This window comes from Geotrypetes seraphini, chromosome 15, assembly GCF_902459505.1.
Source record: "Geotrypetes seraphini chromosome 15, aGeoSer1.1, whole genome shotgun sequence".
Taxonomy (NCBI): Eukaryota; Metazoa; Chordata; class Amphibia; order Gymnophiona; family Dermophiidae; genus Geotrypetes; species Geotrypetes seraphini.
Window position 1 is genome coordinate 12272529 of NC_047098.1, and position 12564 is coordinate 12285092.

General features: G+C 42.5%; 1 protein-coding gene across 3 annotated transcripts in view; it reads left to right on the forward strand.

The window, feature by feature from the left end:
* Positions 1-12564, forward strand: part of NOL9 (nucleolar protein 9) — a 34751-nt gene that overhangs the window by 2877 nt on the left and 19310 nt on the right. For 2 of the 3 annotated variants that reach the window (XM_033921687.1, XM_033921686.1), the window contains exons 2-6: positions 72-291; positions 914-1044; positions 3294-3432; positions 5448-5544; positions 8280-8377. In XM_033921687.1, coding sequence (XP_033777578.1) covers positions 72-291; positions 914-1044; positions 3294-3432; positions 5448-5544; positions 8280-8377 — 685 coding nt within the window. Of the gene's footprint in view, positions 1-71; positions 292-913; positions 1045-3293; positions 3433-5447; positions 5545-8279; positions 8378-12564 lie in introns of those variants that run through there. The other variant, XM_033921688.1, reaches the window with a different exon arrangement.

The following is a 12564-nucleotide window of genomic DNA, read 5'->3' on the forward strand; positions in this document are numbered from 1 at the left end:
AGCATTTCATAATCATTTAATTTCTTGTTGGTTGTTAATTTAATGCAGTGTTTCTTTAAACTTTGTTTCAGAAATTGACCTTCACTGGGAAATGCCAGTTGATCTGTCTATATGGGTGTGTGCAAGTGTCTGGTTTCATTATAAGCCAGGGTCGGCAAGAATGTAATTTATTTTCTCCCCACACTCACTCTGCATTGACAATTGAAGCAGTGAGTCACAAGCAGTCTGATAAAACAAAAAAGGACTCGCGGACAGAGGCCAGAGCTGTTTTGAAACAGTGTCTTCCACTGGGTAAGAAATGTAATAAAAGGCAACACCTACATTAACAGCCATCCTAGTTAAGTCAGAGATTACACTTTCAATCATTTCTCTCTCTTTTTTTTTTTTAAATACATTTTCCATCTCTCGGACTAAGTTCTATTCTGTTCAGAATTTACTGGGACAAAGAGTAGAGTGACTGTTTCTGTAAAATTGACATGTACTGACTAATACAAGGAGTGAAACTTTGATCACTCAGACACCTGTTTAATTTTTCATCCCTATTGCTAGTAAAACAACCCCCCATCCCCCCCCCACACACACAGAGAAGGCATTGAGGTCTGGATATCTCTTTATCCCATTCGATCAAATTTATTCTTACCACAAGAAGAGCAATCAATGGCAGTTTTTGTAGTATATAATATGTTTCTTTGCTGTTTACTTATATGGCATATTTTTGGTTTTATATGAAAATGGATACATTTACAAGAAAAAAAAATATTTTATGGACTGATTGGTAAGCGTTGCTAAAAATGGTCAGCCCTAATGTTCAGATTCTGAATGTTTTGAAGTTTTAAAAAAATGCCTGTTACTTTTCAGAAAATTATGCACAAAGTGTTGATTTAGATTGGATTCATTTGGTAATATGTTGCAGCTAGCAGGCGCACCCTGATGAAGAAGTTCTCACCTGCATGTTCCATCATTCTCTTGACCGGTCTGAATGAAACAGTCAGCAATTTCATTCTTAGTCATCAAGACTATGCAGGTCTTTTCACTACCAAACAGGTACTGTTTCCTAAAATACTTTGCCTTTTAAAATGTAATTTTCAAAGAACTCCCCCCCCCCCTTTTACAAAACCGCAATAACGTTTTTTAGCGCAGGCCGGTGCGCTGAATGCTCTTCACTTCTCCTGACACTCATAGGAACTCTGAGTGTCGGGAACAGCGCAGAGCATTCAGCGTGCCGACCTGTGCTAAAAAACGCTATCACGGTTTTGTAAAAGAGAGGTTTGTCATGTGTTCAGAAAGTGTGCCAAAAAAATCTTTAATGACACAAAAGAAATAATTGCTTAAATCCAGAGTTACAATAATTTGAATCCTCTGAACTGGTTATGCTACTCCATTCAATATTAAATATATCTCAAACAAACATCACTATTATAATCATATAAAAAAATCAAGGAACAGAAGATTCAAAACAAGTTCTTAAAATATTGAAACATGATAACAAAATGTCATTTTCTTTTATTTTTCCTCCAAAGATATTGTCTTTTTCATAAAAGCCCTACAAAAAAGTGACCAACAAAAGTTGTAACAATAGGACTAAAACTATTCTGAAAAACGAATCTGAATATTTTGCTGCAATAGTTTATTGCTCACAGCTCCACCTAGTCTATAGCATTTTCTATTCCGCTTCAGCCTAGCTGGTGGCTTAATCCAAAATAATTTCTTCAGAAAGGATCCACAAAGAAACATTGCTTTTCTTTATTAAAACAAACAAAACAACCTTGCCCTTCAATTTCCAATATACAGTCAAACCTTGGATAGCAAGTAACGTGGTTTGTGAGTGTTTTGCAAGATGAGCAAAACATTTGATTAAATTTTAACTCGAGCACGTATATGCATGTCAAGTCATCAGAACCTACAGTAGAAGCATGCACATCTTACGTTGAGCGCAGCTAAACATAATAGAAGCGTCACGCCCAATTTACCCATAGCTAAAGCGCTCACAGCATGCAGTATTTTGAATTAGTTTTTGGGTTGTGGAACGAATCGTCCGAGTTTCCATTATTTCCTGTGGGGAAATTTGCTTTGCTATACGAGTGTTTTGGATTACGAGCATGCTCGCAAACCAAGGTTTTACTGTACCTTGTGCAGATAACATTTGCTACTTATATATGTATTGTTTACAATGCAGCAGAAATAACAGGAAACAGTTACTCAAGTACAAAAATTTCGGAACTCGGAGCATGAGTTTTTAACCGCCAATGATACATTAATGGCGTTTTTTTGTTTTTATTTCCTCGTAATGCTGAACAACACTTAGGGCTTCTTTTACGAAGCCGCGATAGCGGCTTGTAATCACGCGCTACCCCCGCTCTAGCCGGAAAACTGCCGCCTGCTCAAGATAAGGCGGTAGCGGCTAGTGCAGCCGTCGGTTTAGCACACGCTATTACGCGCGTTTAACCGCTACCACGCTTTCGTAAAAGGAACCCTTAATTTATGTAGGAAAAACCACTCAGGACAGGGACATAAAATGGCATAAATGACCCCTGCTGAATTACACTTCCCCCTCCATATTTGCGGTTTCGATGTTCGTGGTTTTAATTATCTGCTTTATTTTTCCAAGCCCCCCCACCCGAGAATTGCTCATTGGCATTGAAAAAAAAACTGGCCCTAGGACTTGAAGGGAGGCGATCAGAGGCGGCTGGGGGGGGGGATCGGAGGCAGAGGGAGGCAATCAGAGGGGGGGGGGGGCGCGATTGGAGCATGGACCTTATCTGGTGGTCTAGCGGTATCGCGGGGCAGGAGCTATCTTCCTACACTCCTGTTGTAGTCTCGTGAGACCACGGGAATTCAGCAGCACGGCTCTGCACGGGGCAGGAGTGTAGGAAGATTGCTCCTGCTCCGCGTCACTGCTAGACCACCAGGAAAGGTCCGGGATGGGGGGGTCAGAGCAGGCCAAAAGTTATTCGCGATTTTTCCCTATTCACGGGCAGGCTGTGCCCTTCACCCCCACGAATAGGGAGGGAGAAGTGTAGTCTGTACATTTTTGAGACTTGTGGACACATGAAAAAGTTGGCTGTTTGAAACAGTCAATTACGTAGCATAGTCATCCTGCACAAATCCCACATTTTGTAATGTAATTTTAAGTGATATCACAATCTGGTGTTCCATAATGGTAAAGGATGAAGTGAAAAGTTTCAATATTTTCCAGCATAGCTTACCAAATAAAAGGTGTCACCATTTAATGGATAAAGGTGTTGTGTTGTAGCTGAGTCATTTCCACTACAAATATATTTTCTTTTGTACAGAAAGAAAAGCGTTTTTGTATAAAACCAAGCGAGCCTGCTCTAACTGCTATTGGCATAGCGCAGCTTAAGACACAGTGTGGCCATGTCATGTCAGAAAGCAGCCAGTTAGCCACAAAAGAATTGGTTCAAGCCTGTGTGGGTGAGTTGCTTATTCTGCTTTTATGCAAAAAAACAGTGGAATAAAAACACACAGGGACTAGTATAAAAGTCCAAAAATAACAAAAAGCAGATGATAAAATGTTTGTTAGAAATCCAAGAATAAATAGGCTGCACTCAGTTGTAGGCAATGAAATATTAGGGAAATGGATCGGGACTTGTATACTGCCTTTTTGTAGTTTTACAACCACACTCAAAGCGGTTTACTTACAGGTACTTCAAGCATTTTCCTTATGGGGGGGGGCTCACTATCTAATGTACCTGGGGCATTTTCCATGCTATCTGTTAGGAATTCTTGGTTAAATGACACTTATTAATTTGTTTGTTCTTATTGATAAGGCACAGGAAAAATATATCACACTTACTGAATTGTCACATGTTTTTGATTTGTGAATTTTTTTGTAAAAGTTAATAAACTTCTTGTAGTAAAAAAAAAATATGAGCACACCTAGAGCAACCTTCGTTTTAAGCATGTTGTTTTTTGACTTCAGTGTGCATGATGTTTGGTGATCTTGTTCTGTAGTGAGCTACTTAAATGTGTGCTTTCTGCCCCAGGACTACCTTTCCATTATAAATTGGAGGAACATAAGAATATAAGAATTGCTGCTGCTGGGTCAGACCAGTGGTCCATCGTGCTCAGCAGTCCGCTCACACTGTGGCCCCTAGGTCAAAGACCAGTGCTCTAAATGAGTCCAGCCTCACCTGCGTACGTTCCAGTTTAGCAGGAACTTGTCCAACTTTGTCTTGAATTCCTGGAGGGTGTTTTCCCCTATAACAGACTCCGGAAGAGCATTCCAGTTTTCCACCACTCTCTGGGTGGTGAAGAATTTCCTTACATTTCTATGGACTCTATCCCTTTTCAACTTTAGAGAGTGCCCTCTCATTCTTCCTACCTTGGAGAGGGTGAACAATCAGTCTTTATCTGCTATTCCCTTCAGTATTTTGAATTTTCGATCATGTCCCTTCTCGGTCTTCTCTTTTCGAGGGAGAAGAGGCCCAGTTTCTCTAATCTCTCGCTGTACGGCAACTCCTCCAACCTCTTCACCATTTTAGTCGCTCTTCTCTGGACCCTTTCGAGTAGTACCGTGTCCTTCATGTATGGCGATCAGTGCTGGACGCAGTACTCCAGGTGAGGGTGCACCATGGCTCGGTACAGCGGCAAGATAACCTTCTCCGATCTGTTCGTGATCCCCTTCTTTATCATTCCTAGCACTCTGTTTGCCCTTTTTGCCGCCGCCGCACATTGCACGACAGCTTCATCGATTTATCGATCAAAACTCCCAAGTCTGTTTCCTGAGAGGTCTCTCCAAGTTCCGCCCCGGACATCCTGTATTCGTGCATGAGATTTGTTGCATAATGGTTAGAGCTAGGGCCTCATCACCCTGAGGGTGTGGATTCAAACCCTGCGCTGCTCCTTGTGTCCCTGGGTAAGCCATTCAATCATCCATTGCCCCAGGTACATTATTAGATAGACTGGGACAGACAGGGAAAATGCTTGAGTACCTGATTGTAAAGTGCTAAATATATCTTGTCCAAGCAGTATAGCAAATCCCAATCCCCAAACGTACACATTTTTTTAAAGGTTTTCCCTACGAGTCTTCATTCGTAGCTAACTAGCATTTGTCCTTGGGATTTTTTTTTAAATTCCATTTCCCCAAGACATTGGATTGGCATTGGCATTAACCTGACCTAGAATTCTACAGCATTTCATAGATATTGTTAAGCAGTGACAGTGTTGCAGTGAATTCTGTCTTCCTAGCTCCTGCTGGCCCAAAAAGATTGGAGCCATATCTGGGACATGAGAACCAACTTAGGGAATTTAGAAGTGATTTTTTTTTTTTTTCAAGACCCTGCTAAAAAATTTCAGCAGAATGTGTAATTTCTTTTAAATAAAATGGGAGCCTCTGTGTAGAAGAGGGCAGATAAAATCATCATGGACTTAATAACATTGGTTTGAAAATTTGCAAAAGCCACATTAAACTTTTTTTTTTTTTCTAGAGGAGAATGATGGTTACCCAGTGATCTTAGTATGTGGACCAAAGAACGTTGGAAAGTCAACATTTAATAGACATCTTATTAATGGACTTCTAAATCAGTGAGTACAATTCCAAATTTGTCATCTTTAAAAAAAAAATAAAATTGTCAATCATATGTTTTTAGTCAATGAGATTTGTATTCTACTAAATGAGGCAGTAGTTCTTGCTTTAAACATTTAAATATGTAGATATTAGGATGTTTTGTGGATTTTTAGTATTCTTGTAGTTATTCTTGAACAACTGATAGTTTTAAGTCTAGGGAAGACAATTTTTTTAAAGGGTTTTACCTGGGTAAAATTGGAGATTGAATTACCCTCACCCTGCATTGGTAAAAGGAGCATGACAGCGTGTAATGGATAGAGGTTTCCATTTGTAGTCTTTGCGTATGACTTGTGGCATAAACTGCTTCTCTGCAAAGCCTATTGTAGTTGAATTACTCATGGTCCCAACTGTCCTTGACTTTTCAGATGGATGTTGTAGGGAAATTTACCTTTGAAAATTTACTCATAGGCTTATGAATTCAAAGTAAGCCCCACATATATTCTGAAAATTGTCTCTAAGTGCCCTATTTCCGGCTGATGAAATACTTACAAGCTTCTTACTAGCAATACAAGCCTAAAATTTCTTCCTTTCAGCACTGAGGCTTGGATTCCCTAACTTGCACCGATATTTTTAGGTGCATAATAAAAGTACCATTGAAATGACGTTTTTAACCGAGTTTCAAAGTGCCTATTGACGCTGTAATTGCACCTCCCTAGGTGCAAAGGCCGCCCAACGCCACAGTGGGTTAAGCAAACACTTGAAGTTGGCGTTAGGCAGCCCAAAATGCCTACGGAGGTGCAAATCACATCATAGGTAGGCGCTGGAAATGTAGGCCAGGAAAACTGTGGCCTCCATTTCTGACGCCTACCTTTGCTGGAGGTGCGATTCTGTACCCAACACCGTTGTGTGATTAACACGCGATGAGCTTCGGTTACAGAATCCAGGCCTGAGTGACCAGATGAATGAGGAGCTAAATTAAGGAGAGGTGATCAGATCACCGTATCTTATTTGTTTGATTACCAGGTTTTATGGAGCTCTTTATTCTGTTCCCTTTGTCATAAACACAATGGCCCTGATTCTCCAAAAGTGCGTCCCGATTTTAGGCAGCTGTAGACGTCCTACAGCTGTCTAATCAGCCAATCGGGATGCATGTTTTTAAAAAAAAAAATGCTCCCCAGGCAGGCCGCCCGGGAGAGGCGTCCTATACTAAAAGCCGATTCTGTAACCGGCGTCTTTAGAGAATCGGGTTAACTTAGACGCGGCCGCTATACTTATGGCAGCAAGGGATCTCCCTGCTGCAATATGTATAGCGGCCGCGGTTGTTGCGGCCGCCTGTCCCATCACCGACAGGAGAATGCCTAACTCCTCCTGTCGGAACCCCGAGCCCCTCCCCCCCAAACTCGTAATCGCCGACAGGAGGATGCCCAACTCCTCCTGTCGGAACCCCGGAACCCCCTCCCCCCCAAACTCGTAATCGCCGACAGGAGGATGCCCAACTCCTCCTGTCGGAACCCCGGAACCCCCTCCCCCCCCCAAACTCGTAATCGCCGACAGGAGGATGCCCAACTCTTCCTGCTGGAAAGCCCAACGACCCCCCGCCCCAACTAATCTCCCTCCCCCAACTAACCTTTCAATGTTGGTCAGCTGGACGGGTCTTGCTGCCGTCCAGCCGACGGGTCTGCCTCGTGGAAATGAGACGGCACGCCCCTTCCCGACCCATCCCCGCTAAATCTAAGGCCTGATTGGCCCAGGCTAGGCACCTTGGCCAATCAGGCCTTAGGATTAGTGGGGATGGGCGGACCCGCTATGCCTAAGGCCTGAATGGTCCAGGCTTCTACAGCCTGGGCCAATCAGGCCTTAGATTTAGCGGGGATGGGCCAGGAAGGGGCGTGCCATATCATTTCCACGAGGCAGACCCGTCGGCTGGACGGCAGCAAGACCCGTCCAGCTGACCAACATTGAAAAGCACTACTGTGTATAATTTGACCACGTGACACCCTACTACCGGCAGCTACATTGGCTGCCGATGAAGGCACGCGTAAAGTTCAAATTTGCCTGTTTCTGCTTTAAAGCATTACACGGACTTGCCCCCAAATACATTACTGACCTTTTCTCCTTCTCAACCAACAGACACAAGAGAAGTTCACATTCCAACTTAGATTCCCCCCCAGTGAGAGGTTGCAAACTGAAAAAACACCATGAATGCCTTCTCTCACACCAAGCAGCATCATGGGGTAAAGACCTAGAACAATTACTTTCACCCTCTACTTAAGAGGAATTTAGGAAACGTCTAAAAACACACCTGTTCCTAAAACATCTTGACAACTGATCCACTTATCTCTTTCCTCTCAATAGCGACCTACTGTCCTTTTGATCACTTTTCTCCTCAACAATTAATTTCCTGTCTAATTACTTCTCTTTCCTCTTCCCCTCTTGAAGTCAGTCAATTTGTACTTTTGCTTAATCTTTTGTAAACCGCATAGAACTTCACGGTATTGCGGTATATAAGCTGTTATTATTATTATTATTATAGCACTATAGAAACTTGATGGTATGTTCTTTTTTAATTTTCTTGATTTTCACATTCCTGCTTGGACAGGGACCCTGTCATTCTCGCATCCAGTGTTGTGCATAGTGACAAAAGGGTAAAGAACAAAATAAAATTTTCAGATGAGGTGATGTCTATTCATGAAACTTTGAGTCAGCAAGTTTAAATTTAGGTTTAATTGCTATCTCTTGTTTTGTGTTTTAGAATTCCATGTGTTGAGTATTTGGAACTTGATCTGGGGCAAACTGAATTTACACCACCTGGCTGTATTTCATTCTTGAACATTACAGAGCCACTTCTTGGTATGTAATTTATCTGTTTTGGCTCCTGATCACCTGTTTGGTCATTTTTTGCCATAATTTACTTACCTCAAAATGTTCAAACATTGATCTCAACTGACCATTTCATATTAAAATAAAGTGGAAGGCTAACTAGGCCTTCAAGCATGTTCCTCTATCCCATACCTAAGATTAAAACCCTTAACAGATGACACATTCGGTTTAAAAATAATTTTTCTTTCACCTGTATTCATGATCTAAATGTGTCGCATGTTACCATCTCTTGTGTTGTTGAGGAACCAGAAAGAGAGAGAGAGACACAAAAGCAAAATAGTTTAATCACTTTGTGTAATGATGTGAACATATACAGCTATTGGTGAGTTTTTGATTACTTTCCAAAAGGCATTTTCCTTGTAAATTAAAACTTAATTTTATAGACCGGGTCATCAACCAAAAGGAGCTCGACTCGGTTTACAGTAATGTAATGCATAATACATAAACTTGGCAAAGGAAAGTAGACTAGAGTAGTTAGTTTACCGCGCATGCTGCTATAATCTCCTCCCGCCACTCCCGCTTACTCCCTCTTCTGGCCTGCGAACCGGCATCTCCTCCCCGCTCGCGTCACCCCCCCTCCCCCGCGATCCTACATCCCCCCAGCACCGCAAAGACATTGATCGCTTACCCGATTGGGCACCAGCACCAGCACCAATGCACAGGACGTGCCAGTGCCAGTGCCCGAAGATCCTCCCTCGTTGGGCTGGGCGGTGCGAAGGAGATCCTCCCTCTTCCCTGTGCCAGGCTGGACTGGGCTTTGAGCATTTGCGCATGCTCAAAGCCTTCTGGTCTCGCTCTCTCTGAGATTCTCAGAATCTCGGAGAGAGCGAGACCAGAAGGCTTTGAGCATGCGCAAATGCTCAAAGCCCAGTCCAGCCCGGCACAGGGAAGAGGGAGGATCTCCCTTGCACAGCCCAGCCCAACGAGGGAGGATCTTCGGGCACTGGCACTGGCACGTCCTGTGCATTGGTGCTGGTGCTGGTGCCCAATCGGGTAAGTGACCGATGTTTTTGCGATGCTGGGGGGGATGTAGGATCACGGGGGAGGGGGGGTGACGCGAGCGGGGGGGGAGGATGCCAGTTCGCAGGGGGGATGCCGGATCGCACTGAAAAAAAAAAATTTGTACACACATATAACGCGCATGGTTATACTCTGTTTGTAAAATCGTGTATAACGCGCGCGTTATATGCGTGAAAATACGGTACTTATTTCTATAGTGCTGCCAGATGTACGCAGCACTACTCAGGACAGATAGGGGTTAGGGAATTTTGCAGAGGGAATGATAAAACAGACGTTGGTACGTTACAAGTGAATAAGAGTTAGGAATTAAAAGCTGCCTCGAAAAAGTGGGCTTTTAGCCTAGATTTAACCACCGCCAGAGATGCAGCTTGACGTACTGACTCAGGCAGTCTGTTCAGACATATGGTGTAGCAAGACAGAAGGGATGGAAAAAGTGATTTGATTATCAGGAGGAAAAGCATTATAAGAATAGCCTTACTGGGTCAGACCAATGGTCCATCAAAGCTCATCCTCATGGTGGCCAATCCATCCCCCAGTACATAAATTAAGAGGTTGAAGTATCATAAAAATTGCATTGGTTTCAGTAAAGAGACTACTGCAATATTATATACCTAGGATCCTTTAAAAAAAAAAAAACAACATCAAACGCCTAAGAATCATTCAGAATGCTGCAGTGTGCCTCATCTACAACCTCAAAAAATCAGATCATGTAAGCCCTTATTACAAAAAAACTACACTGGCTGCTGATGGAAGCAAGGAACATCTTCAAATTTGCTTGCCTCTGCTTCAAAACTTTAACAGGCTCGTCTTCAATCTACCTATCGGATCACTTTGAATGTTCAGGCCTCACCCACACTCGTAATACCCACCAGTTTACCTTCCCGTCCCTAAAGGGCTGTGTCTACAAGAGGTTCCTCGATAGATCCCTGCCATTCCAAGCAGGCAAATGGAATAAATGTCTTACCACTTTCATCTCTAGCTCACCCTCCTACCAAACTTTCAGGAAATCAATCAAATCCTATCTCTTTGACAAATTCCTCCGACTCCCTCCCCCCTCCCCCTCCCACGCCTTGTAACCCTGCCTTGTATCTCCGACATACCTCCGGATTCCCTGACCACTTCCTACTCGCTAAGCTATGCTGACTGACTTATTTGTAACATCACTGTATATGTACAGTCTCTTACTCTGTTACCGCTCTGAACTGTTATGGTACTGCGGTATACAAAAATAAAGTTATTATTATTATTATTATAACATGGATGTTATTTCAAGTCCATGTGATATAATCATTTACTTCAAAACCTCCTTCCTAACCATCCCTTTAATGTTTATTTAATACCAAAACTCAAACTAAAAACTAACTAAGGGTTCAAATATGTCTCTTATTCGACCTGATTTGGAGCATTTCCGCTATCAGCCTTCATCGGGGGACAATATTGTTGCTGTGCCATAAGTCTGACGACATTGCTGGCGTTGCATTTGAATTGAAGTGGTTTATTAATCAGTACTAAAGAGAAGTCAGTTATTGACGTGTAAAAATTTCTTAAACAAGGTACTATACAAATTATCCTTTATACCCCCTTTTTTTAATCAAAAACCCAAAGAGTAGCAACATTCTATTCAGAATCCTAAAGAATAGCAAGATTCTGGAATTCCAAAGAGTAGCAGCATTCCATTCTAATGTAATGTAATGTAATTTATTTATTATATACCGCTAAACTCCGTTAGGATTCTAAGCGGTTTACAGAAAAATAGACAATAGGGTGCATTAAAATTATAAGTAAAATAGGTACTTAGAAATTCCCTTACTGTCCCAAAGGCTCACAATCTAACTAAAGTACCTGGAAAAAATGACAATTAGTAGAGTAATGAACAAATAAAATAGAGAATAGATGAGAAAAATAAGAAAATAAACATTCTAATAAGATTACAATGATCTAAAGGACTTTGAAAGGTTGAAAAAAGAGGGGAGATAAGAATAGATGCAGAGGGAGAACCGTTGAAGCAATAGAATTCTGGAGAAATTTAAATGAAATTTGAATGATAAAATAAAACAAAATAAGTGGTAAAACAATAAGTGAAATTAAAAAATATATCATAAACTAAAAAGAAGTGAAAATAAAATCAAAACAGTCAAAACTGAAGTCCAGCTTGAAAGGGTCCCCCGAGCCAACCGTTGGTCCGATGGCCGGACTGCAGCCCTCCTCCGTCTGCTCTCCCCTGCTGGAATGGGGGAGGAGCGAAGACAGTGTCGGGTGCCCCGCTGGAAATGGCCCCCAAGCCGACCGTTGGTCCGATGGCCGGACTGCAGCCCTCCTCCGTTGGCTCTCCCCTGCTGGCATGGGGGAGGAGCGAAGACAGTGTCGGGTGCCCCGCTGGAACGGGCCCCCGAGCCGACCGTTGGTCCGATGGCCGGACTGCAGCCCTCCTCCGTCAGCTCTCCCCTGCTGGAATGGGCAAGCAGTAGCTTCCCCCACGTCTTTCTCAATAACAGACAATGGACTTTTCCTCCAGGAACTTGTCCAAATTTTTCATAAGTTCAAGAATTGCACTTCATTCAGCGCTATCAATGGCTCATTTATAATCATAGACCTCATAAGCCTCGCCAACCCACTATTATTAGTTTCAATTTTTTTCTAGGACCTCAGCGATGCCACCCAGTAGTGACTCAAGAGTTTCAGGGTCGCCAGTGAATTTACACATCAAATCTCCACCGATCCCCTACAGTATTTCCCATATAATTTTACACTTGGTTTTCTTTTAAAAATTCTATCACAGGTTCAAATAAATATCTTAGATAATCTGAAATTAATAAATAGAAACTTCTTTATTGTCCCTCCAGACCAGCACAGAAACTGATGGGTTATAATGCTCCTTGACCAGCAGGTGGAGACTGAGACACAAACATTTGGCTGTAGTATAAGTGGGCTGTGCAGTCCCAAGTACAATCAGTCTGTTCTTAGTCTCCAGCAGGTGGAGGTGGTAAACTTGTCCAGTATTTCTCTTGTTTAGTGTAGGGCTGTTGGATGTTGTTTAATTTGGCCTTTTTGTCCCTGGTTGTGTCGAATTGAGCTTGGTGAACCCTTCGGAGGTCTGTCCGACCTTAGGGAGTGTCACACTCGACTGGTTGAGTCTC